This window comes from Aotus nancymaae, unplaced genomic scaffold (assembly GCF_030222135.1).
Source record: "Aotus nancymaae isolate 86718 unplaced genomic scaffold, 86718_ANA_hifiasm-v0.15.2.pri h1tg000030l, whole genome shotgun sequence".
Lineage (NCBI taxonomy): Eukaryota > Metazoa > Chordata > Mammalia > Primates > Aotidae > Aotus > Aotus nancymaae.
The window spans coordinates 36,316,906-36,342,133 of NW_026988443.1; the positions used below are offsets into that span (position 1 = coordinate 36,316,906).

General features: G+C 48.3%; 1 protein-coding gene across 1 annotated transcript in view; it reads left to right on the plus strand.

Moving 5' to 3' along the window:
- PLCG2 (phospholipase C gamma 2) overlaps positions 1-25,228 on the plus strand; it is a 171,672-nt gene that overhangs the window by 71,791 nt on the left and 74,653 nt on the right. The window contains exons 3-8 of the mRNA XM_021671046.2: positions 76-169; positions 922-969; positions 9,973-10,057; positions 11,610-11,693; positions 20,490-20,533; positions 22,838-22,910. Coding sequence (XP_021526721.1) covers positions 76-169; positions 922-969; positions 9,973-10,057; positions 11,610-11,693; positions 20,490-20,533; positions 22,838-22,910 — 428 coding nt within the window. The remainder of the gene's footprint in view (positions 1-75; positions 170-921; positions 970-9,972; positions 10,058-11,609; positions 11,694-20,489; positions 20,534-22,837; positions 22,911-25,228) is intronic.

Consider the following 25,228-nt stretch of genomic DNA (forward strand, 5'->3'; position numbering starts at 1 on the left):
ATAGGGGCCGGGCTTTCTAAGCAGATGTCTTCCCAGGAATTAACACAGCATTTCTGTTTCCTTTCTCCACTCCAGCTGACTCTAAAGAGGATGCAGTTAACTGGCTCTCTGGCTTGAAAATCTTACACCAAGAAGCGATGAATGCGTCCACACCCACCATTATCGAGAGGTAGTTGGCTTTTGCCTTTATTTTCATAGTCACTGATTCCTGTATTCTGCTGCCTTTAGCCAACATGGACTATAGGAAAAAAAATAAAGGGACATTGCTTTTTTAAGACTCATTGAGTGTCTTGTATGCAATGGGTGCCCAGTAGCGGTGTGAGAGCTCTACGGTGTTTGAAATAAGAGCGTTTCCCTGTGCTAGTTTTTAACCTTGGCTATTGGGGTGAGTGGTGCATTGGGCTTGAGGTAGAAATATTCCCGGGGTATGTGCTGGGGGAAAACAGGGCTTCCTTCTTAAAAGATTTAATGAGAGATTAAGCGGACCAATCAGAGGACAGACACAAGGTCTGGAATTTTCCACCTATCACTCCCTCCTGGGTTGACGAAGACCTCAAGACTGTCTCTTCAGTGTCATGGGAGTCTGGATGGGCATTGGGGTGTGAGTTATTTTCCTTCGAGTAAACCAAAGTCCTCTACTTGGCACAGTTTTTCTCTCCAGCTTTATTGGGAATTAATGACTGTCATCAGAAGGAATGTCAATGTAAAGAAGTCTGGCCTTTTGGAGTTGAAATCTTGGCTTAGACAGGCCTTTCTACTGCTGGGAGAAAACTGTTTACCAGGCTGCCCTTGTTAGAAAGTTGGAAAACTCCTCCTTTCCATTCCAGATTCTTTCGTGTGCATCCCATAGGACTCACTTAGACTTGCACTAGTTTCTAATTTTCTCTTTCTCTCTTTCTTTCATCTCAAATTTCTTTCCAGTTGGCTGAGAAAGCAGATATATTCTGTGGATCAAACCAGAAGAAACAGGTAAGAGTCATTCACAGTTTTCTTCCGATCACTTTGGATTTCGATTTTCATTCTTTCTTTAAACCTCCCAAGCGGGTGGGAACGTGACTTGTGGTGGGCAAGGTCTTCACCGCGTCCAGTGTGATCTGCAGATGTCATGTTGGGTCCTGAGGTTGATGATGACAAAATCCTCCTCCTTGTGGGAGCCTCTATTCCAGTGGAAAATTCGAGTCCAGCCTCAGAGATGATCTCTGCCATGGGGCATTCGGACCTCGGCATAAATATTTGAGCACCTTTAATATCCTGGGAATACAGCAGTAAACATAATCCTGATGGCACCAGCCCATACTTTGTGGCAGGAGAGAGATTGACCATAAAGAAGTAAACCAGGTGGTTCTCAGGGCTGGTAGAGATGTGTCGGGTGATGTGATAACATGTATTCAGTTCACTTGATTTTTTCACTTCAAAGTACCTCTTGGAGAAGCTCCCTATCAGTCTGGCACAAAACTCTATGCCAGACTATTATTATTATTACTTAGAGACAGGGTCTGTCTCTGTTGCCCAGACTTGAGCACAGTGGTACAGTCATAGCTTGCTAAAGCCACAAGCTCCTGGGCTCAGACTATCCTTCCACCTCAGCCTCCTGAGTAGCTGGGAACTACAGGTGTGTGTCACCATGCCTGGCTTGTTTATTATTATTGTTTTGCAGAAGTGAGGTCTTACCCAGACATTTTTTTTTTTAAAGCAAACGTGGTTTTGTTTTTTCCTTAGATTAATGCGTTGTCAGAAATCATTTCCTTGTTGTTGGACAGAGAGTTTCTCCCAATCCTTTATTATTTTTATGAATAATACTGTTATGGAAACCTTTGGATCTATTGTTCAGTAAACTCATGTGAGGTGGCTGTGGGTAGGATAAATTCTCAGAAGTGAATACCAGCAGCACAGTGTTTGCTGGTCTAATAGTTTGATAGCTAGAGGTAGCAATTTATGTAATGTTTCCCCCAGTGGTGCAAGAGGCCGCCCATGTCCTCATGGTTCGTTATCCCATTATACTTTGATCTTTGTTCATCTGCAACTGAGGCAACCAAATGCTTTTGCTTAAATTTGCATTTCTTTATGGGTGAGGTTGAGCATTTTAAATTCATTGTTTTTTTGAGGTATGATTCAGTTCTTATTAACAATGATAAAAGCTCCCATTTATTGAACACCCATGTATTTGGCAAGCCAGGCATTGCACCGAGCACTTCAGAGTCACTGTTTCATGTTAGCCTCACGAGACCTTATTTTTGTTTGTTTGTTTGTTTGTTTGTGTGAGACAGAGTCTTGCTCTGTCACTCAGGCTGGAGTGCAGTGGCGTGATCTCAGCTCACTGCCACATCTGCCTCCTGGGTTCAAGTGATTCTCCTGCCTTAGCCTCCTGAGTGGCTGGGATTACAGGTGTGCGGTACCATGCCCAGCTAATTTTTCAGTACAGGCAGGGTTTCACCATGTCAGTCAGGCTGGTCTCCAACTCCTGACCTCGTGATCCACCTGCCTTGGCTTCTGAAAGTGCTGGGATTACAAGTGTGAGCCACCATGCCTGGCCAAGAGACCTTATTTTTTGGTAAAATACGCCTCTCATTCATTCTTGGTTTAGGTATGTCATTATCCTATGTGGATATATCATTATCCTATCTAGATAAGTCATTACCTTAGTTAATATCCAATAACTAAGCTCTACCAGCTCTCCATTTTGTTCCTGAAAATCTTTCTATCTTGAAGGTGACTTTGTGTCTGGTCAATGTCCTGTGTTACTTGTCGACTTCAGGGTTTGGGTGTGCTTCCCCGGTCTCTTCGCATGCACAGTGGGAGGATTTGGAACTCTTAACCAGGAAGTGCTTAAAAGTCTGGTAATGTCAGGTCAACCAGTAGCTCACTCCATGTTTTTCTGTCCACCTGCCTTTCTCTCCCTCTTCTTCCTCTCATCCATCATGCCCTGCCTGCTCCCTGCCACACTGGGCCACCCTCTAGTGTTACTGAGGTGGATCAAATGAGGTCCTTACGTTGGAAGATTTGGTACACACTGGTCTCTTTCAGCCTCGGAGGTGATGTCCTCTCTGAGTTTTCTTTCTCCGTGGCTTATGGTGATTCATAGTTGAGATTGGCACAGGGATGAGAGAGGGATCCACCCCCAGTGCCTCTCTCCACGCAGTGCTGGTATGGGGAGGTCAGTCTGCTCCTGAAGTCTGCTCTTCTCTTCATCTGTGAGGTCAAGAAATGGATACCCTCTCTTGCTCAGGAGGAATCTGGCAGGTCTTGCGTAGAGCTCCATTTTCCCATCAGCTGGTCCAGGACCCTCTGCAGAGAGAACCTTTCCTGTTTCTGGACTGAGTTCATCCCTGCATGCTCACAGGCTTCCTCTCCTCCACCTCCCTCCCAGTGGGCAGAGCCCTGCTGTCTGTCATCATGTGGAAAATCCCACCTTTCCCGTGGTTCTGGGAAGCCTGGAGGGAGCTTTGCAAAATGAACTTTGACCAAGGTGCCAATGAAAGAGCAACCAGCTTCTGGTCTGCCAATTTCCCTCCCTTTCCTGTCACCCACGAGACTAATCATGTTTCCTGAAGGAAAACAAAGGAGCCACAGAAGCAGAGGAAAGGCTGAAGGCGAGAGGGGGCAGGCTCTGAGCTGGCCCAGCCCGGGCAGTGGACGAGCCTCGGGTGTTTTGCTTGGCCCAAGCACCCTCTTTCATTTGTCGACTTTTCTAGAGGCAAGGGGTAGCAACTGGCATTTGTTTACAGCTCGCTTTGAAGCCGTGGCTGTAATAAGCACTTTACATCCTTAGGATGTGCTCTTGGCTGATGGGTAAGTTAGGTGTTCTTGGACCCATTTTCTTTTTCGTTTTTTTGAGACAATCTTGCTCTGTCTCCCAGGCTGGAGTGCAATGGGGTGAACTGGGCTCACCACAACCTCTGCCTCCTGGATTCCGGCAATTTTCCTTCCTCAGCCTCCTGAGTAGCTGAGATTGCAGGTGTGCGCCACTATGCCTGGCTAATTTTTTTGTATTTTTAGTAGGGATGGGGTTTCACCATGTTGGTCAGGCTGGTCTTGAACTCCTGACCTCGTGAGTTGCCTGCCTCACCCTCCCAATGTGCTGGGATTACAGGCATGAACCACTGCACCCGGCCTCACACCATTTCTATGAGGCCCAGAGAGGTTAAGTGACTTGACTAAAGCAGCCCAGTTGTCAGGGGTGGCCCCAGGGTTTGTAGACTCACTATCCCCACTGTTTTTGCTTTTCCTTTTTTTAAAAAAATGTGCTATTGGCTGAGCATGGTGGCTGACACCTGTAATCCCAGCACTTTGGGAGGCCAAGGCGGGCAGATTGCGTGGGCTTAGGAGTTGGAGACCAGCCTGGGCGACATGGCAAAACCCATCTGTACAAAAAGTACAGAAAAGTTAGCTGGGTGTAGTGGTGCACAGTGGTGGTCCTGCTACTTGAAAGCCTGAGGTGGGAGGATCATCTGAACCCAGGGAGGTCGAGGCTGTAGTGAGCCATGATTGTGCCCCTGAGCTCCAGATTGGGCAACAGAGTGAGGCCCCATCTCAAAAAAACAAAAACAACAAAATGAAAAAAAGAAATTGTGCGTTGACAGCTGGGGAAAATGTAGAAATCTTCCCTCCCCCACTCTGACCAATCACCTTATGATGACAAAAAATTAAAAACAAATGTTAAAATTTGTTTTGTGGTAACAACACTAAAACACAGAACAACACTGGTTTTTTTTTTTTTTTTAAGGCGGAGTTTTGCTCTTTTCGCCCAGGCTGAAATGCGGTGGAGTGATCTTGGCTCACTGCAACCTCCACCTCCCGGATTCAAGTGATTCTCCTGCCTCAGCCTCCCAAGTAGTTGGGATTACAGGCATGCGCCCCAAGTCTGGCTATTTTTAAAAATATTTTTAGTAGAGATGGGGTTTCACCATGTTGGTCAGGCTGGTCTTGAACTCCTGGTCTCAGGTGATCTGCCTGTTTCAGCCTCCCAAAGTACTGGGATTACAGGCGTAAGCCATTGCGCCTGGCCGCAACATTGATCGTCTTAGCCATTCTTAGGTACGTAGTTCTGTGGAATGAAGTATATCACATGGGCCTGGCACCGTCACCACCATCCATCTCTAGAACATTTTCATCATCTCAAACTGAGACTCTGCAGCCATTAAGCAGGAACTCCCCATTGCTTCTGCCTTCAGCCTCTGGAACCACCATTCTGCTCTCTGTCTCTCTGAATTTGATTGCTCCAGGTACTTTAAGCAGAATAATACAATATTCATCCTTTTGTATCTGGCTTATTTCACTTAGTGTAATGTCTCTAAGGTTCATCTGTGTCGTAGCATGTGTTAGCGTCTTCTTCCTTTTTAAGACTGAGTAATAGTCCATTGTACCGATAGACCATACTTTGTTTATCCATTTGTCCATCGATGGACACTTGAGTTGCTTCCGCCTTTTGGCAGTTGTGAATAGCGCTGCTGTGAACGTGGGTATACAGATCTGCCTGAGTCTCTGCTTTACAGTCCTTTGTGTATATATCCAGAAGCTGAACTGCTGGATCGAATGGTAATTCTCTTTATTTTGCGGAACTGCTATGCTGTTTTCTCCAGCAGTTACACCTTCTCACAGCAATGCATGGGTTTCTATTTTCTTCATCTCCTCAGCAACACATACTTCCTTTCCCTCCTCTGCCCTTGCCCTCTTGGCGTATAACATTCAATTTGGATAAGCAGAAGGTGCACTTCCCCTTCTCCTTTAGCCCTGAGGCAGGGACAGAGGAAATACTCTACGCGGACGTGGCAAAGGGTGAGGGGGTTGCAGGTGGAAGGCAGGTGGGTGGGTCCATTTATGTCCTTCAACATGAATGCAAATAGGCTTCTAATTTGTGGATCCAGAATATTAGAGTCACCCGGGGAGCTTTAGCAGAGCCGCACCAGTAGGGATTCTGATTTTGCTGTCCTGGGCATGGCCTCTGGCATTGGAAATTTTTTAGTAAGATTCTACTATGAAGCTGGGGTTGAAGATTAGGGCCATCTCTAGAGAGCGATTTTAAAACTTGAGCATGCATGGGAATCGCCTGGAGGACGTGTGAAAGTGGAGGCTGCTGGGCTTTACCTCAGTTGCTGATTGTTGGTGGTGGGTAGGGCTCAAGAATTTGCATTTCAACGAATCCCCAGGTGATATAGATGCCGCTGGTCTGGGAGACCTCTGGGGCCGCGCTGTCCAGCAGGGGTACCCCGCACCACAGATGGCCATTTCAACGAAATAAAATAAAATAAAATAAAAAACGTAGCTCCTCAGTGGAACTCGCTGCATCTGAGGAGCTCAGCAACGCCGTGTGGCTAGCGGCTAGTGCCTTGGACAGCACAGACGTGTCCATCATTGTCGAAAGTTGTGTCGGACAGTGCCGAGGCTTGAATCTCATCCCTCACACTGACCGGTTCTGTGAATTGGGGCAAATGATTTAGTTTCTCTGGGCCTCAGTTTCCTCATGTGTAAAAGATAAATTAATAGTCCCCACCTCCTAGGGCAGATCTGAGGGCTCAGGAGTTAATATGTGAAGTGTGTGTGGACTGTGCCTGGCTCATGGCAAGCACTTGACAAACGTTTCTTATTGCCATTGTTCCTGCAAAAGAGCTGGGGGCAGTGGAGGTGCCGGCCCAGCCTCAGCGTGGCTGGTAAGTGTCACGGGGCTGCTGTCGCTAATCGTTTGGTGATGGCTGCCTGGGTGCAGAGTTGAAGGACCCTGGGAACTTCTCCGGCTGAGCGGGGAGGATGCCGTGATTGTTCAGTGCTGTCGGTGGGGCTGTTGGTGACCCATTCAGGGAATACTTGCCTTCCTTCCCCAGAGGGATTGCCTTGGTTCCTAACCTGCAGCCCCCAGGAAACATGAGCTGAGATGTAGGTTTGTGTGCAGGAGGCTTACTGGGGAGCACATGGGGGGTCATCACCCGGGGGGAGGGAGGGCAGCTGGAACAGGCAGTGGGAGAGTCACGGCCTCTGGAGCTGTCCTAAATTGAGACCAGAGGGCCAGGCCTTCGTTCCCATGTGCGGACCAGGTGTCAGGCCGGCTGCCTTGGAAGGGGCTTTGACCTGGGTGAGGCACTCTCTCTAGGGGATGGCAGGTCGCAGAGAGGGGTGAAGCTGAGCTCTTGGCTTCCTCCCCTCCAGCGCTGGGGGCTCAGCCTCCTGGTGCTGGTTTGGGTGGGGCCCTGCAGCACGACACCCACACACCCAGAGGTGGGAGTGAGGGAAGGGCTCGCTTAGCGGGGAATTGGGTGAGGTGGTCCTGGCAGTAAGAGCCCAGATAAGCTCTCAGGCTTCAAACCTGAGTGTGCATGGAAATCCCCTGGAGAACGTGTGAAAGTGGAGGCTGCTGTTTACAGTGTTTGCACTGTAAGGGGAAGCCTTTGGACCAGGTGGGCTCCCAGGTCCCAGTGCTTGGATGCTCGTGCCCCTGGTTCCTGGGTTTGGTCCACTGGTTCCTGAGCTCATGCCCCTGGTTCCTGGGTTTGGTCCACTGGTTCCTGAGCTTATGCCCCTGGTTCCTGGGTTTGGTCCACTGGTTCCTGAGCTCGTGCCCCTGGTTCCTGGGTTTGGTCCACTGGTTCCTGAGCTCGTGCCCCTGGTTCCTGGGTTTGGTCCACTGGTTCCTGAGCTCGTGCCCCTGGTTCCTGGGTTTGGTCCACTGGTTCCTGAGCTCGTGCCCCTGGTTCCTGGGTTTGGTCAACTGGTTCCTGAGCTCGTGCCCCTGGTTCCTGGGTTTGGTCCACTGGTTCCTGAGCTCATGCCCCTGGTTCCTGGGTTTGGTGCTCTGTCTCCCCAGGCCCCTCAGTCTCTCTGTTCCTGGACATGGGATGGTTTCTTTGACCTGCTGCTGCCTGGGCTCCTGGGGGACTCTGACCTGTCCCTTGCTCCCAGGATGAGCTCCACAGGGCCACCGGGGTGGTCTGGCTCCTCTCTCCACGACCCCTCTCACTGCTGCTCTGGCAGCGCCTGTCCCCACTGCTCCGCCACCTTCATCCTGCCCTGGCCAAGATCTTCCTGGAACCATCCCCAGGGCTGAGGCAGAAAGCTTCTTGCAAGCCCCTGGGGCAACTTCCCTAGCTTGCTGGCTGCTCTGCTCAGCCAGCCCTGGCTGGCCTAGCAGGGGCTTTTTCCTGCCCTCAGGGTCTGTCTGTGAAAGCCATGGGTGCTGGCCCTGCGGTAGGGGTGCGTGGGTGGGGAGCATCTTGTTAGTTGAAGTCTCTGCTGTTAGAAAGACCATTAGAACTAGAGGAAGAAAGCTGGAGGTGGGGACACAGGATGGCCAGAGTCACACTGGACCTTCTCCAGGGCAGCGGCTGGGCAGTGACGTGCTCCTTCCTTCCGAATGCCACAGCAGAGGCTGGGAGGATGGTGCAAGGAGAATGGGCTGTTTTCTGCCATGACCTGGGGCAAGCTTCCGTTCTTGACCACCCTGTCTTACCACTGCTGAACACTTGGCTCCAGCCAGAAGGGTCTGGAGCTTATGTTCTTGACTCACCCACCCCACTAACTTCACCTCTCCTTGTCATGTGAGCCACTGGCTGGGAGGCAGTCAGGTGTGATTATTGTGGGCAGACTGGGTTGGAGTTGGAGACCAGCCCAGATAAGGCACCAAAGTGATAGGAGCCTCAGTTTCCTCACTTGGAAGATAGAGATGATCGTGGTACCTGCCCTGTAAGATTGTTCAAGCATCAAACAGGCGAATATGCACACGAGGCACCACCTAGAACAGCACCTGTCACCTGATACGCACTGTTGAGGTTTCAGCTTTTGCTACCATTGTTATCACTGCTGCTACTCCTTTTGCCTGGACGCGTTTCCCCTCGCTTTCCTCTTAAGCTGAACCTCACCATGTGGCTTCAGAGAAGCACTCAAGCAGAATCCTGCGGCCGAGCACTGGAATTTGATTCAGATCCAGGCTCTGCTGCCTGCCGTCTAGTTCCAAGCCCTGTGTTGTGTACCCCCCCACCCCCTTGACACCCTGCCCTTGCCTGTTCTGAGCCTCAGTGGGTGGTGATGGGATCAGTCATGTACTTTGCAAAAGGTAGATCTGGTGAGCAATTAGGCAACCTTAACAACTGGATGACTTCAGGGCAGCATGGCACACAGTAGGTGTTCATGTAGGGCTTGTTCCTTCCCGCTTTCCCTCTCCAGCCCTTGGTGACCTTGCCTTGCTCTGAACCCCAGTGGCATTAAGAGAAAGCTTTATTTTTCACTTATTTTTGGGGTTGCAGGGGGTCCCTACTTACTCTGTATCCCTCTGTCTCTTCACAGTGCCAGACTAGAATCAAGCTCAGCTGGGTCTTTCCTGGCGGATTCTGCCAAGCCTGTTCTGTGGCTGTGGTTTCTCTGGGTGGCAGGTAGAGTCAGTAGGAGTCTCGTTCATCCATTCATGTGTGTCACTAATTAGGTGACAAAGTGTTTGGCTCCCTGAAGAGTGTCATAGTTATTCCTGCTGTTTACCCAAGCTTCATTGGGTTTCTTCACTTGGACATTCAGAGCCCTGGGCAGAAATCACATCATGTCAACACCTACATTGGGCCTTTGGGATTTCTGTGGCATTTTGTGTTGAGATTATCTGGTCATCTGACACCATTTTCTGCTCACGCTGAATGTCCTGCGGGACCTTCCTCCATGGCCATTCTTGAAGGGTAGAGACCAGCCCTCCTCACTGGGGCATCACCCTGTACTGGGAATCTCCAGTGCAGGTGCCACCTCACTGGGGCATCACTCTACACTGTAAATTTCTATGTGATCCTTGTCCATGGACATCCCTGAAGGGTGGAGACCAGCCCTGCTCATTAGCATGTCTCTCTCACCTTGACCCAGAGTCTTGTTCCTAGTTAGTACTCCATAAACAACTGTTGACCAGGCTCTTTCATAGAGGGCTGCCTGAGGTGGGAGCTGATGGGAGCAGCTAAATCTTTGCCATTGAAAACTCTCAAGGTGATGGAGCTGGGTCTCCCTCTTTTGCAGCATCAGCCTCCGAGAGTTGAAGACCATCTTGCCCCTGGTCAACTTCAAAGTGAGCAGTGCCAAGTTCCTTAAAGATAAGTTTGTGGTAAGTTTCATGGCTCAGCCTGCGAATTTTATGAATGCAGAGTGACTTAGCCTCTCTCATGAAGCCATGAGTTGCTTTTGAGTTCCTTGGAATAGTGCCTAAGAAAGTCCTTTGCCTCCAGAGTACATTATAATCCAGACAGAGGGATCACAGACATATCTTAGGACCATATTCTCGATCCTAGCAGAGGATGTAATCAATAAAGACCGTGTTTCCTGAGCTGCTGGACTTGCAACATCTGCCCCCAGACCTGTTTTCCATTAGTCCAGCTTTCCCTATTTCCCTGACCATACTGCAGCCCATTTATTTTTCCTACTGAAATGAATGCATGTATGTCTTTTGGAAAATATTATGAAACATTCCTTGTGTGGGGTACCAGGACCATGGCATTTTGTATGGAAGTCCTGGTAGTGTAGCTGTCAGAATTGACTCTTTTTTCTTCTTCTGTTTCTCCAACCATCCATCCTTCTCTACATCATTTAATTTATATTGTATAATCAAGTTGTTGGTGGGGCTGGGGAATAAAGCCACTCCATGAGCGAAGGGCTACAGTAGAGCAGGTGAAGCAGGGATGGAGACAATGGCTACCATGTTTTGCCTACAGGGAAATACTGATTCTTCTTAGGAAATGAGCAACCCTCCACCCCAGTAGCCCCAGGAGGAGGACCCCAGTGCCCATTATCAATATCAGCTCCATCACAAGGTTCCCCAGCTGAAAAAACTCATTTCATTTTTGTACTAATGAGCTCCTGGAAGAATTGTCCCATTTTATTGCTTATCAAGCATCCTTTGACCTGCCCTGGGAATTCCAGATTAATCTAAGAACAGAAAGAGAAGAGTAGGTCAGAAGAGGAGAGAGATGTGAGAAACATTTACCATTGATAGCTATGCAGTCAGTATTTAATTCTTCATCAAGTATTTACTGAAGCAGGTGTTTTGCAGAGATATCTTTTTCACTTTCAGGGAAGCTCTAAGAGCATAGTGGTGGGTCTCCTATTTTACAGACAGAGAAAACTGAGGGTCTAAAAGGGTCAAGGAAATTGCCCACAGCCATAAAGCAATTGATTGGAGCTGAGCTCTGTCTGACTCCAAATGCTTTACAAAATGACCTATACGTACATACTCCACAAATATGTCTGAAGTTGGAAGTCCAAAGAGAGTGTTTTCTGCCCAAAAAAGGAGGAGTTATGTATTATGTCTCTTGAAAACCTAACTGAGACTCTTCCCTTTTGGGGCTCAAAGGAGGGTCTTACTCGGTAGGGGTCCCTGTGCGTATGTTTTCACAGGTAGGGGAATTCGGAAACACGTGGAGGGTTTTGATTTAGAGGAATGCGAGTTTGAGTTTTGCCAGTGTTCTAGGAAAGCCGTGTTGAATAGCATGGCTTTTTCCTTCCAAAAGCTGTGACCCTGAAACACTGTGGTCATAGCTCTCTCTTCAGCATACCCGTAAAATAACATGCAATTTGTGAGAAACCATTATTCTGTAAATCGCATGGAACCATTCTTACGGTGGACATCAAAAATCATGTGGTCACTTTTTTCATATTTACAGGAAGTAGGAGCACACAAAGATGAGCTCAGCTTTGAACAGTTCCATCTCTTCTATAAAAAACTTATGTTTGAACAGCAAAAATCGGTAAGATGATTCTTGAGCAAGTGATCAAATGATGTTTCTGTTTTCCACGTATTTCCAAGTCTGGCATGTTCCTAAGAAACCCACAAGAAGTGTTTAATCTCCCTTTTAGTCAAGGAAATATAAAGGAGAATGATAAAAGCATACCATTTTCATCTATTATATTGACAGAAATCTTCAACTGTGACAGAGCTGCGGGGAAAATGTGGAGAAATGGTGTTTCTATATCTTCCTGGTGGAAATATGAATGGCTCTCAGTTTGACTGGAATTTGTTCTGAGTCTGTTAAAAAAGTGCAACTCACTTTACTGCATTACTTCATTCTGAGAAGAAATTTAGCAAATGGCTATTATTATTAAAAGCCGTCTCCACATTGAGGAGTTCTGTATATGTTTCTTCTTTTTACACTATTTTTTTTTTTTTTTGAGACAGAGTCTCACTCTATTGCCCAGGCTGGAGTGCAGTGGCGTGATCTCAGTTCACTGCAAACTTTGCCTCCTGGGTTCAAGCGATTCTCATGCCTTAGCCTCCCAAGTAGCTGGGATTACAGATGTACACCACCAAGCCCGGCTAATTTTGTAGTTTTAGTAGAGATGGGGTTTTGCCACGTTGGCCAGACTGGTCTTGAACTTCTAACCTCAAGTGATCTGCCCACCTCTGTCTCCCATAGTGCTGGGATTACAGGCATGAGTGACTGTGCCCATTCCTTTTATACTTTTATTCGTATTTTTTTATGAGGACATATTTTTTGGTTAAAGTAATAGACTATTTAAAAATTAAGATGTGTGTTCACTTTGACCTGATAGTGGCATCTTGGGGACTCTGTTTTATGAAAAGGAAAACATTGGGGCCTTAGAATATATCATTGGATTATTTATTGCGGCATTACTTATGCTGGCAAAATACCTGGGCATCATCTGAATGTCTCTCAGTGGAAGAAGTGCTGGGTAAATTATGGTCTGTCCATACTATGTGACATTATGCAGCAGATTAAGAAGCATGCGTCAGTTCTCTTTCTGTGAATCTGAGACGGTATTTGTGACATTTTATGAGGAACGCCAGCAGCAGATTTACGTGAGGAGTCAGGTCTGCTATTTTGTTAAAAAATGTAGAATACAGGCCAGGTGCGGTGGCTCACGCCTGTAATCCCAGCACTCTGGGAGGCTGAGGTGGGTGGATCATTTGAGGTCAGGAGTTTGAGACCAGCCTGGCCAACATGGCAAAACCCGGTCTCTACTAAAAGTACAAAAATTAGCCAGGCATAGTGGTGTGCACCTGTAATCCCAGCTATTCAGAGGCTAAGGCAAGAGAATCACTTGAACCTGGGAGGCTGAGGTTGCAGTGAGCTGAGATCGCGCCACTGTGCTCCAGCCTGGGCAACAAAGTGAGACTCTGTCTCAAACCTAAAACAAAAACAAGGAATGCAATAATCCTCCTTTTGCACATGTGTTTATGAGCAGGGAGGAAGGTATGGCAGAAAACACACCTCACATTTAATGTTGATTTTGTGTATGTGCTGAAGGGGTTGGGAAGAGGGGCAGAAAGGATAATTACATTTTCTCTACACAGCGCATTTTCTCTAATATGTTCCAAGTAACATGTTACCTTTGCAATAAAAAAGCTCCATAGAGCATAAAGTTTTAACATTGAGGCCATTCCGTGCAGTGCATCAAGTCCAGTACGTGGTAGGGGCACATACTCAGCAAATAGGGGCCGCTGCTGTTACTGTGAGGGGAGGGCTTTGCAGGCTGCAAAAGAGTTCCCAGGGAAAGCCGTGAGGGCACAGGGAGTAGTGGGACTTGGAGCCAGGTGGCTGCGTGCCTCCGTTTAGCTGCATGATCTTGGACAAGCCACTGACTGCTGCTAGCTTCAGTGTTCTCCTCTGTGCAATGAGAGATTGGGAGTTGTGAATCCAGGCATTTTTGAGTGATGAATATGAGTGTTTCTAGAAGACAGTCATTAATTGCTTTCTGCATGCAGGGCTTGGGGCTGGCTACACAATGAGGCCACTTTCTGGGTGACCACTGGCCGCGGGACTTTGGATGTGTCTGAGGTAGAGAAATGGGAGGACCATTTCCTATCTGCCTAGATTGGGGAAAAACACATTTCATAGAGTGGAACATTGAATTGCAATGTGTTCATTTTTTCACATATCTAATAAGGAGTTCTTGGTTTGCCAAATGAAGTAGAAAGATTGTAGGCTTGGGAGTGGGGAGATCTGGAATCTAGACCCAACTTGACCTCTAACTGACCAAGTGATGTTGGGAGGAGCCATCTCTGTCCTCTCACTTAGCCTTTTTTATAAAATGAAGGCATTAAAGCAGATCGATGGTTATAAAACTTTTTAAACTGCGTAATCCCCTGTTATTCTTTATTTATTTATGTTTTGAGGCGGTGTTTTGCTCGTTACCCAGGCTGGAGTGCAATGGTGCAATCTCGGCTCACTGCAACCTCCACCTCCTGGGTTCAAGCAATTCTCCTTCCTCAGCCTCCCCAGTAGCTGGGATTACAGGCATGTGCCACTATGCCGTGCTAATTTTGTATTTTTAGTAGAGATAGGGTTTCTCTGTGTTGGTCAGGCTGGTCTCAAACTCCCGTCCTCAGGTGATCCACCCGCCTCGGCCTCCCAAAGTGCTGGGATTACAGGCGTGAGCCACCGTGCACAGCCAATTCCCTCTCCCTTAAACATGAAACTGTCACAACCACCACCACCACAACAAAAACCACGCTTCATAAAAGCTTACTAGAATACTTTAACTTTAAAAATAGTCCTTGATAACAATGAGAACGTTTGATGACAGTGTGCGTTTGAAACTTGGAATGATGACGATTGTCATCTTATGCAGATGACCAGGATTGAGAAAAACTTGATTTACTCAAGATAGGAAGTTGCAAATAACATTTTTAAAAAATAATAGCTTACGTTGAAATTTCAAGATGCTGTGTTATCACACAGATGCCAGGCAAAGTTTGAGAATAAGATTTGCGCGTGGCTGAAAGCTGTAGCTCACGCTAATCCCACCACTTTGGGAGGCCAAGGCAGGAGGATCCTTTGAGCTCAGGAGTTTGAGACCAGCCTGGGCAACATAGTGAGACCCTGTCTGTATTATTAAGTAATATTAAAATTAAAAAAAGATTTGTACAAAAGCTATTTCACCTGCCAGCAGAGGAACACATTCATGGTTGGTTTCCACTGTGATAAAGTTCTACCTAAGATTTATTTCAATCTGTGCTTTTAATGATGGGTCTTATTAAAGCTAGTCTGTGTGTTTGTGTTTATGAGGGAGAAAAAGAGATTTGAGTCAGAGTTTTACAGAATCTTGGAATCCTCTGGGGTACCCTAGTTTGCCCCATATGGAACTTTGTATGGGAAAGATTCTGCCGATACCAAAGCTTGACCCCTGGTGGCCAGAATGCCACATTGACCCTGCAGCTGGTTGTACTTGACCTAATGGTTTAAATATTTTTAAAATTAATCGCCTACATTTAAAACTTGGGAGATTGTATTACATATTAAAATCTAGATTTTTTTTTTTTTTTTTTTTTTTTGCTTCTCTTGGGGAAAAAAATCGAGATCTGGCTATAAATAGGGTGACATCTCCCCATGGGCCGGTCCACGTCCTCTGTACTGACCCAGCCCTGTGCAGGTCCAGCTACTTATTTACGTTGCGTACCTGATCCCGAGGAAGTTTTGCGTTGCCAGCCCTCATCTCCACTGGTTGAGGCTATAACTCTCCAGTTTGGTCACTGCATTTTTTATATTTAATGACTTAGATTTGAATAGCGAAGTCCCTAGCTATTTAGACGGTTTCTCGCCAGCTTGAAGAACTTGACTGCTGTTGTGTAGGTAAATGTCTACCCCAAACCTGTTAGGAGATTGTTTACTTCCTGAGATCCTGGCTGGAAGCACAGGGCAGAGAAAAGTATCCGTCCTGTGCTTTGGGAGGACGGAGGGCCTAGCTGGATTTCTCAGGCTCCTGCAGAAGACAGAGCTATTTATGGTGACTCAGAATCCCCAGATCTAAATCCAGGGAGTGGATTTTTGCTTATCAATAGCCAAATGGTTTCCAACGTCGGCTTGCCAGTTCCTCTTTGTGTCTAACCACCTGCCTTTGTTACAGCTCTCAAGCCTCAAAGTATCCAAAAGCTTAGCAGCAGGAGGAGGATACGAAATGTAATCTCATGTTTGTGTCCCTGTGGTGAGGGGAGATACCTCTAACTAGGCTGTAATAACAATATTATTAACGAAGATAATAGCTAACATTTTTTCAGGTGGACTGTATGCTAGGCACTGTCCTCTGTGTGTGTGTGTGCGTGCGTGCGTGTGTGTGTGTGTTTCCAAGACAGACTCTTGCTCTGTCACCGAGGCTGCAGTGCAATGGCACGATCTTGATTCACTGCAACCTCTGCCTCCTGGGTTCAAGCAGTTCTCCTGAGTCACCCTCCTGAGTATCTGGGATTACAGGCATCTGCCACCGCACCTCGCTAATTTTTGTATTTTTATTTTATTTTAAGACAGAGTCTCCCTCTGTTTCCCAGACTGGACTACAGTGGTACAATCTCAGCTTGCTGCAACCTCCACCTCCCAGGTTCAAGTAATTTTCCTGCCTCAGCCTCCCGAGTAGCTGGGACTGCAGTCATGCACCACCACACTCAGCTAATTTTTTGTATTTGTAGTAGAGATGCAGTTTCACCATGTTGGCCAGGCTGGTCTTGAACTCCTGACCTCAGGTAATCCACCCACCTCGGCCTGTCAAAGAGCTGGGATTTCAGGTGTGAGCCACCATGCCCGACCTACTGTCTTGTGTGTTTTGTATACATTTAATTCTCACCCAGAGCCCTGTGGAAGAGCTACTGTTGCTATTGCCATTTTAGGAATTAAAAAACTGAGGTCCAAAAAAAAAAAAGAAAAGAAAAAGAAACTGGGGTCCAGAGAGGTTACTTGCTGGAGGTCAGGCCACTGACTAGTAAGCTGCAGAGCTAGGATTTGATTTCCTGCCCAAATTTGATGCACAGCCATGGAATACTTCTTAATTTTTGAAACCTTTGTATTAAAGAAAATTTAAAGCATATACAGATAGAGAGAATAGCACAACAGACCCTCATGTATCATCAGCCAACTTCTGCCGTTACCACCTTGTTGACGCCCTCACCCAAGTCTTTTTTCTCACATTTCCCAGCAGACCTCACACAGCATGTCGCGTCATCTGCCAATATTGTAATTTAATACCCGGCTTCGTGACTGCTACCCTGCTACCTCCTGATCAAACCTGTGAAGTCCCCCGTGGTTACAGCATTTCTTATGTAAAAACAGGAAGCACTTGCAAATAATAGAAAAGAAAATTGAGAAGCCTGCCAGCCTACCTGTGGCTGTCCCTATGATCCTACATTCAGTAACACATCGGAGGGTTATGCTGCCGGATTGCACACGAGTGTGGGCGCGGGGGAAGTGAGTGATTGGCATTCTGTGGTGATGTTTGTGGAGAAGCTCAGGGATGGTGCAGATTCTTCTCACAGTCAGCGGCTGGAGAGGAGAGTCCACGGTGTAGATTAGCACATAAAATCTCTGATTAGCTTTTCCTTCCTTCCTTCCTTCCTTCCTTCCTTCCTTCCTTCCTTCCTTCCTTCTTTCTTTCTTTCCTTTCTGAGACAGGGTCTCACTTTGTCACCTAGGCTGGAGTGCAATGGCACAGTCATGGCTCTCTGGAGCCTCAGACACCCTGGCTCACGTGATCCTCCCACCTCAGCCCCCCCGAGTACCTGGGACCACAGGTGTGCGCCACCATGCAGGCTAATTTTGGTACTTTTTGTACAGATAGTTTTGCCATGTTTCCTGGGCTGATCTTGAACTCCTGGGCTCAAGTGATCTGCCTACCTTGGCCTCCCAAAGTGCTGGGATTACGGACTTGAGTCACCGTGCCTGGGCTAGCTTTTCTATGAATGAGACTTTATTCTTGGCCTTCCAGAACCAAATGGTTCCTATAACCTAATACCACTGAGTGTGTAAGACCAGCTTCAGTTCTGAAAGGGCGTGTGCCTCCAGCCACGTGGGAAAACCCCAATCCTCTCCCTCCCTCCCTCCCTTAGTGCCCTGGGCCCCTGCTTCTACAACCCCTCCCTCTGGCGTGGCCCCTTCTCTTGTCCAGCTGGTAACTTCTTCTCCTGGGGCCCAACTCAAAGGTGACATTTCCCTGTGGCCTTTTAGCTACCGCAGGAAATTAGTTTATCCATTACTTTAGTCACTCATCCAGTACCGTGTGCGTGACCCAAGAGGGCACAGTGGCTAAAAATACAGATGTTTCTCCTGAGCTCACTGGCCCTTTGCTGGGGTGGGAAGGTTCCGGGATGTTGCCCAGAGTGACACAGGCCCAGTGCAACCCCTGTGCCTTGGTTAGGTAGAATCTGACCACATAACCCTCCATGGTGATGCTAAATATAAATTAACGGCTGCCTCCACTGTGCACCCGTAGCATCTAGAATATTCTCTGATTGCTGGGATCTCATTTATTGTACGTCCATTTGCAAGTATCGTGTGGGATGCTGGAGATTTACCAAGGTGGGCCAGGGTTGAAGTTCTGGCCCCTGGACTTGTTGGGAGAAAAGTCGTTGCCTCCCTGGATCTGTTGCTTGTTTCTGAAATGGGCTTATTTTACTACCTGATGGGATTGGTGGGAGGAGTGACTGAGACTGTGACCATCTTGCCCCAGCTCATGCAGTCCGTGTTCCAAACACAGAGTCTCCTGGGGCCGTCGCAGCAAGTACTGCAAGTGTTGGCTTAAAACAACAGAAATTTATTTCCTCTCCGTCCTGGAGGTTCAGAGTCGAAAGTCAAGGTGTTGGCAGGGCCACACCACCTCGGGAGGCTCCAGGGAAGGTGGTATTCCAGGCCTCTCTCACGGCTTCTGGTGGCTGCCAGCAGGCCTTCAAGCATTCCTCCGTGTGTGGACGCCTCCCGGGTGCTGGTGGCTGCCAGCAATCCTACAAGCATTCCTTGGTGTGTAGACACCATCGCTCCTCGGCTTGTAGATGTCATTGTTCCAGTCTCTGCCTCCATCACCTCATGGCCTCCTTTTCTCTGTGTGTTTCTGTCTCCAAATCTCCCTCTTTTAAGAAGCCAGTCACTGGATTTGCACCCACCCTAACCCAGCAATGCCTCATCTTAACTTGATTGCATCTTGCAAAGACCCTAGTTCCAAAGAAGGCCATGCTCACGAGCACTGGGTGTTAGGACTTGGACATGTATTCCCGTACCTATGACACTAGCCATAACTTCTAGAACGTCTTCCTTGACCACCTCTGCCCCAAAGCCCCAGCGGCAGCCCCCTTTCTCTGCCCCCTTTAAAGTGACCTATTCCTTTGAGATGTTGATCATGTCTTCAAAAGAAACACACACCTGCACAAACTGTTGTGGACTCTCTGATGCTTCCCAGAGGCCTGCGATTCCTTTTGTAGAACAAAACGAAGGAGTTCAGCAAGAGGACCCTGGGTCCGCCGGTGCAGGAGGTGTTTCATGTCAGTAGCACTGATCATGCGCTAGTGGGCACATTTCTGTTTCTGCGGGAATTATTCAAGTGCTTATCCTGTTGCAGTATCTTTGAAGATGGTTGAAGCAATGCCACCTGGGCAGAAATGGACAAGATGTGGGTGTGCAGGGTTCCTGAGTACAATGCACAGAAAATGAGCTGGTACAGGTCGAAGCTGGAGGGAGGTGTGCTCCATGGCGCCCCCTTCTTGGTGGAGGAGACCCTTCATCATACAGCAGTTGGGCCTCAGTGGGCTATGAAGAGCTGAAGCAGTCCAATATTTCTTCCATCCTCTTGCCTTCGAAGATTAGAAATGCATCTTTGAAATATTAAACGTTCGAAATGTTGCCTATAATCCCAGCTACTCAGGGGGCTCAGGAGGGAGGATCTCTTGAGTCCAGGAGTTCAAGACCAGCCTGGGCAACATAGTAAGAAACCTATCTCTACACAAAGAAAAAAAATTAGCCGGGCTTGGTGGCACATGCCTGTAGTCCTAGCTACTCAGGAGGCTGATGCAGGAAGGTCACGTGAGCCCAGGAGAGTGAGGTTGCAGTGAACTATGATCATGCCACTGCACTCAGCCTGGGTAACAGTGAGTTGCCAGCTCTAAAGAAACCTGTCACTAAGAGTGTGGAAAAAGGTATGTGTACCCCAGTGGAGGCGCCCATCTCAACTGTTTTGAGAGCAAATTGGCAGAATTGATCAAAGCCAGTGTGCTTACAGTGTGCTGTGTCTAGGTTCTTTTCCTTCTAGGAGTCTGCTCTATAGAAAAACTGGCACAAGTGGGCAAAGATACAGAAATGTACACGCAGGGACACTTAAAAAATAGTACTAGATGTAACGAAAATCGAGTGACATGCAAATTGTGGAATATAATGTGATTTTTTGAAGTAGGAAAGCAGGGTTATTTGAGGTTGCAGAATAATATGTAAAGCTTGAAACACAGAAAAAAATTGTGAGATGTACTTAAATGACATGATATGATACAGTTAAGTGGATATCCATAAAACAAATTCTAGAAGGAAACTTATGAAATTCTTAAGGGTGATTGCTTCTTGGGAATGAGACTGTGGAGGGGACAAGGAGGGCTTCTACCTTTTGCTTCTTAAGTTTCTGCTGTGTTTGAATATTTAAAACTGACACCCATTAAAATGCTATTTTTAATGATCTTGTTGCATCTAACAAATGATACATTTTTAACAACCACAGAAATCTTTGTTTTTGCATTAAGTGACTTGTCTAAGTTTCTTCTTGTGTATGTGTGTTTTCCATTTCAGATTCTCGATGAATTCAAAAAGGATTCGTCTGTGTTCATCCTGGGGTGAGGCAGCTCTTGTGTATTGTTCGGGGCGGTGGTTCGGTGTCGTGGTTCGGTGCCTGGTGCGCAGCCGGCCTCCGGAGGGGTGCCTGTGTGTGCAGGCGCTGACTTCTGCAGGGACAGGTCGCCCCTGCTGGGGAATTGGCCATCCCACACCTGTGGCGTGGATAGAGATGAGCAGTAGCAGCAGTGGGGCATGGAGCATTGGGAGGATGTTTTAGAAGGTTCTGTAGAAAAGCCTGTGCACCTCGGGGCCTCCTTTCCCCAAATGTGCCTCATGATATGTGACAGGTTAATAGTTTTTGGATTTTTGTTTTTTTGTTTTCCAAAAACTAATGTTCATGATGAAGTAAGTGAAAGATTTCTTGTTAAACAGGCTTAACTGAATTAAAATGAGTTCAAGTGTATAAATTGCTTCACGTGGTGCTTGGCACCCATGAAGGGCTCGTAAGTAGTGATACTGTTATGAAAAAGTCAGTGCTGCAGGACTGACCGGGACATTTACTGTGCTCCGTGATTCCCAAGGTGGGGAATTCCTGAGACGTGTGTTTCCCCAGCCTATCTGCCTGGGAGACATGTTGGTCCTGGAGTTAATGGGCTGGGCACACTGATCCAGTCCTCTTTGGTGAGCAACTTTTCCTCTGTCACTTTTCAAATCAGAAACAAGACTCCATAGTATAAATAAAATGAATCTAATTTTTGTATAGCACACACACACATATATATTATTATTATTATTTTTTTAGATGGAGTCTTCCTCTGTCGCCCAGGCTGGAGTGCAGTGGCACAATCTTGACTCACTGCAACCTTCACCTCCCAGGTCCAACCGATTGTCCTGCCTTAGCCTCGGAGTAGCTGGGACTACAGGCACACGCCACCACACCCAGCTATCTTTTTTTTTTTTTTTTTTTTTTTTTTGTATTTTCTGTAGAGACAGGGTATCACCATGTTGGCCAGTCTGGTCTTGACCTCTGGACCTCGGGTGATCCACCCACCTCGGCCTCCCGAAGTGCTTAGATTACAGACGTGAACCTCCTTGTCCAGCCGTAATTTCTACGTAGTATTTTAATGAAAAGCTTAGTGTTAGACCGTGAGGCTGATGAGGAAAGGGTAGAAATGTACTCGTAATAAGACAGCAGACTCCAGGACCCTGAGTGTTGAGTAAAGGGAGAAAGCTCAGGGTGTGTTTCATCGCTCTTACTATTTGAAATAGACCTCTTTTTCCCACGCTCTGCAAGTACTCAGGGAAATATCCCCATTTCCCTGGAAAGCTCCCTGCAGCAGAGTGTACTCCCCATCCAACCTAGGCGTGGCTCGTGCTGGCCCAGTGAGGTTTTCTGGTGGCTGTGAATGCCTCTCCGGGAAGTCACGTGCCAGTGACCTGCTGGCCAAGGCAGGGGTCCTGCCGTTATTCAGAGAGTAGTGTTCCCTCCCTGATACCCGACCTCGCTCAGTCCACAGCGGTGTCTTGCACACTCCAGTTAATTTCTCCCTGATAGCCTGGAGTCTGGGGGGCTCATCTGGCCCCCACTCCAGAGCCCTCGATGACACAGTGAACTCTGGATCGTGGCTTCTGAGGAGGCCCTTGGGTCTGGCTCCTTTCCTTTCTTCAACACCAGCTCCTCTATACAGGCAGGTGGCTTGTCCAGCCCTGCCTGGGCATTGGGTAGGCGCACTCATGTGCCTGCGTTTCCTCCACATTTCGCTCTGTAGTCCCCCTCTGGCCTGCGTTCCCTCTTTCCTACCTCTCTTTCCCTCCTCCCTGCCGTTCTGTCTCTTCCTCAGTGCCTTTGCATCTGTGGTCTCCTTTGCTTGGCACTCTCTGCAGCTCCTTCTGGCTCACCCCACCTCATTCTCTGGAACTCACATGGGTGTTCTTTCCTCAGGAAAGCCCCTCTGGCCCTCCAGATTTGGGTTTGGGACCCTCTCGGCCGTTCCCACTCTGCCCCTCTCTTCCCACCCTCATCTCTTGCTGCCCTGTACCCCGAATGCCTGGTGTACCTGTCTTCCCCATGGCCACACTCCATGAGATACCCCTCCACCTGGGAGTGCACCAGAACTATTTGGGAGCAGCTAAATGTAGATACCAGAGCCTGCCCCTTGAGATTCTGATGTCAGGGCCCCTCTGAATCCTTGTAGGTGAGGGACATTGTATCACTTGCCTGTGTCTTCCACCCTGGTACCTAACACAGCACCAGACTCAGTGGGGTACTCTGGGTGGCAGGTTGCCCCGTTGGCTGGTATCTCCTCTCACCTCCTCTGTTGAATGTGCCTGTCTCTAACCACCCCTGCTTTTCCCGAGGACAGGAACACGGACAGGCCGGATGCCTCTGCTGTTTACCTTCATGACTTTCAGAGGTTTCTCATACATGAACAGCAGGTGAGAGAGCACAAGGTTTGTGGGTGGCGGGGGGAGCTGGCGGGCTGCTGCTGTGGACTGGTTTCACCCTTCTGCCACCTGTGGTCACCTGATCACCTGGTCACCTGTGCTCACCTGACCACGTGTGTTGACCTGGTCACCTGTGTTCACCTGATCCCCTGTGTTCACCTGGTCACCTGTGCTCACCTGACCATCTGTGCTCACCTGACCACCTGTGCTCACCTGGTCACCTGTGCTCACCTGACCATCTGTGCTCACCCGGTCACCTGTGCTCACCCAGTCACCTGTGTTCACCTGACCACCTGTGCTCACCTGACCACCTGTGCTCACCCGGTCACCTGTGTTCACCTGGTCACCTGTGTTCACCTGACCACCTGTGTTCACCTGGTCACCTGTGCTCACCTGGTCACCTGTGCTCACCTGACCACCTGTGTTTACCTGGTCACCTGTGTTCACCTGGTCACCTGTGCTCACCTGGTCACCTGTGCTCACCTGGTCATCTGTGTTCACCTGACCACCTGTGCTCACCTGACCACCTGTGTTTACTTGGTCATCTGTGTTCACCTGGTCACCTGTGCTCACCTGGTCACCTGTGTTCATTTGGTCACCTGTGCTCACCTGGTCATCTGTGTTCACCTGACCACCTGTGCTCACCTGACCACCTGTGTTTACCTGGTCACCTGTGTTCACCTGGTCACCTGTGCTCACCTGGTCACCTGTGCTCACCTGGTCATCTGTGCTCACCTGGTCACCTGTGCTCACCTGGTCACCTGTGCTCACCTGACCACCTGTGCTCACCTGACCACCTGTGTTTACTTGGTCACCTGTGCTCACCTAGTCATCTGTGTTCACCTGACCACCTGTGCTCACCTGACCACCTGTGTTTACTTGGTCACCTGTGTTCACCTGGTCATCCGTGTTCACTTGGTCACCTGTGCTCACCTGGTCACCTGTGCTCACCTGACCATCTGTGTTCACCTGGTCATCTGTGTTCACCTGGTCATTGGCATTCACTTGGTCATCTGTGCTTACCTGACCACCTGTACTCACCTGACCACCTGTGTTCACCTGATCACCTGTGTTCACCTGGTCACCTGTGCTTACCTGGTCACCTGTGTTCACCTGGTCACCTGTGCTCACCTGGTCACCTGTGTTCACCTGGTCACCTGTACTCACCTGGTCACCTGTGCTCACCTGGTCACCTGTGCTCACCTGACCACTTGTGTTTGCCTGGTCACCTGTGCTCACCTGGTCACCTGTGCTCACCTGGTCATCTGTGCTCACCTGACCATCTGTGTTCACCTGGTCATCTGTGTTCACCTGGTCACCTGTCTTCATGGAACGATTGCAGTCTTCCAGGTGCCAGATACTTCAGCTTGTTGTCTGATGTTACTGAAACTCTGGATGAGAACAGCCTCATGTTGGGCCTCTTTTTAAGGAACACATTGAGGATGGGAAGAATGAGAAAATTCTAGGGGAGGGCAGGAGGGATGAGGGCCTGAGGATGGGGCTGCCGTCACCTGGCTGGCTTCAGCTTTTCTGGCATCACCTCAGGGGTCACTGCCTGGGAAGCCTTCCTTGACTTACGGGAGGATGTGACCAGATTCATCAAGTCTGCCAGGTCCCCTGGGAGATAAAATAGAACAGCTATCTTTAAACAGATGATGCATGGGCCAGTCTCCATGGACAGGGTTTGCCTGTGGGCCCTGAGCTGTAGACTCAAGGGGAATTTGTGTTGTGTTACGAATTAATTTTCCACCGCTGTGATGATGCCCCCAGAGGACACTGGACAGTGTCTGGAGACATGAGTGGGTGTAACAGCTGGAGGCTGCTGCCAGCATCTAGTAGGTCAAGGCCACGGATACTGCTAAATATCCTACATTGCACAGGGCAGTCCCCGCCACAAAGAAGTATTCAGGGCCAAGTGGGGTGGCTCACGCCTATAATCCCAGCACTTTGGGAGGCTGAGGTGGGTAGATCACTGGAGACCAGGAGTTCGAGACCAACCTGGCCAACGTGGTGAAACCCCATCTCTACTAAAAATATAAAAATTAGCTGTGCATTGTGGTGGGCACCTGTAATCCCAGCTACTTGAGAGGTTGAGGCAGTAGAATTGCTTTAACCCGGGAGGCAGAGGTTGCAGTGAGCTGAGATTGTGCCCCTACACTCTACCTTAGGCAACAGAGCAAGACTCCATCTCAAACAAACAAAACCTGCCCCCCCACCAAAAAAAAAAACCAAAGAAATATTCAGCCCCAAGTGCCTGTAGTGCTGAGGACGAGAAACTCTATGAGAGTGAAATCAACCTGAAATCCTCT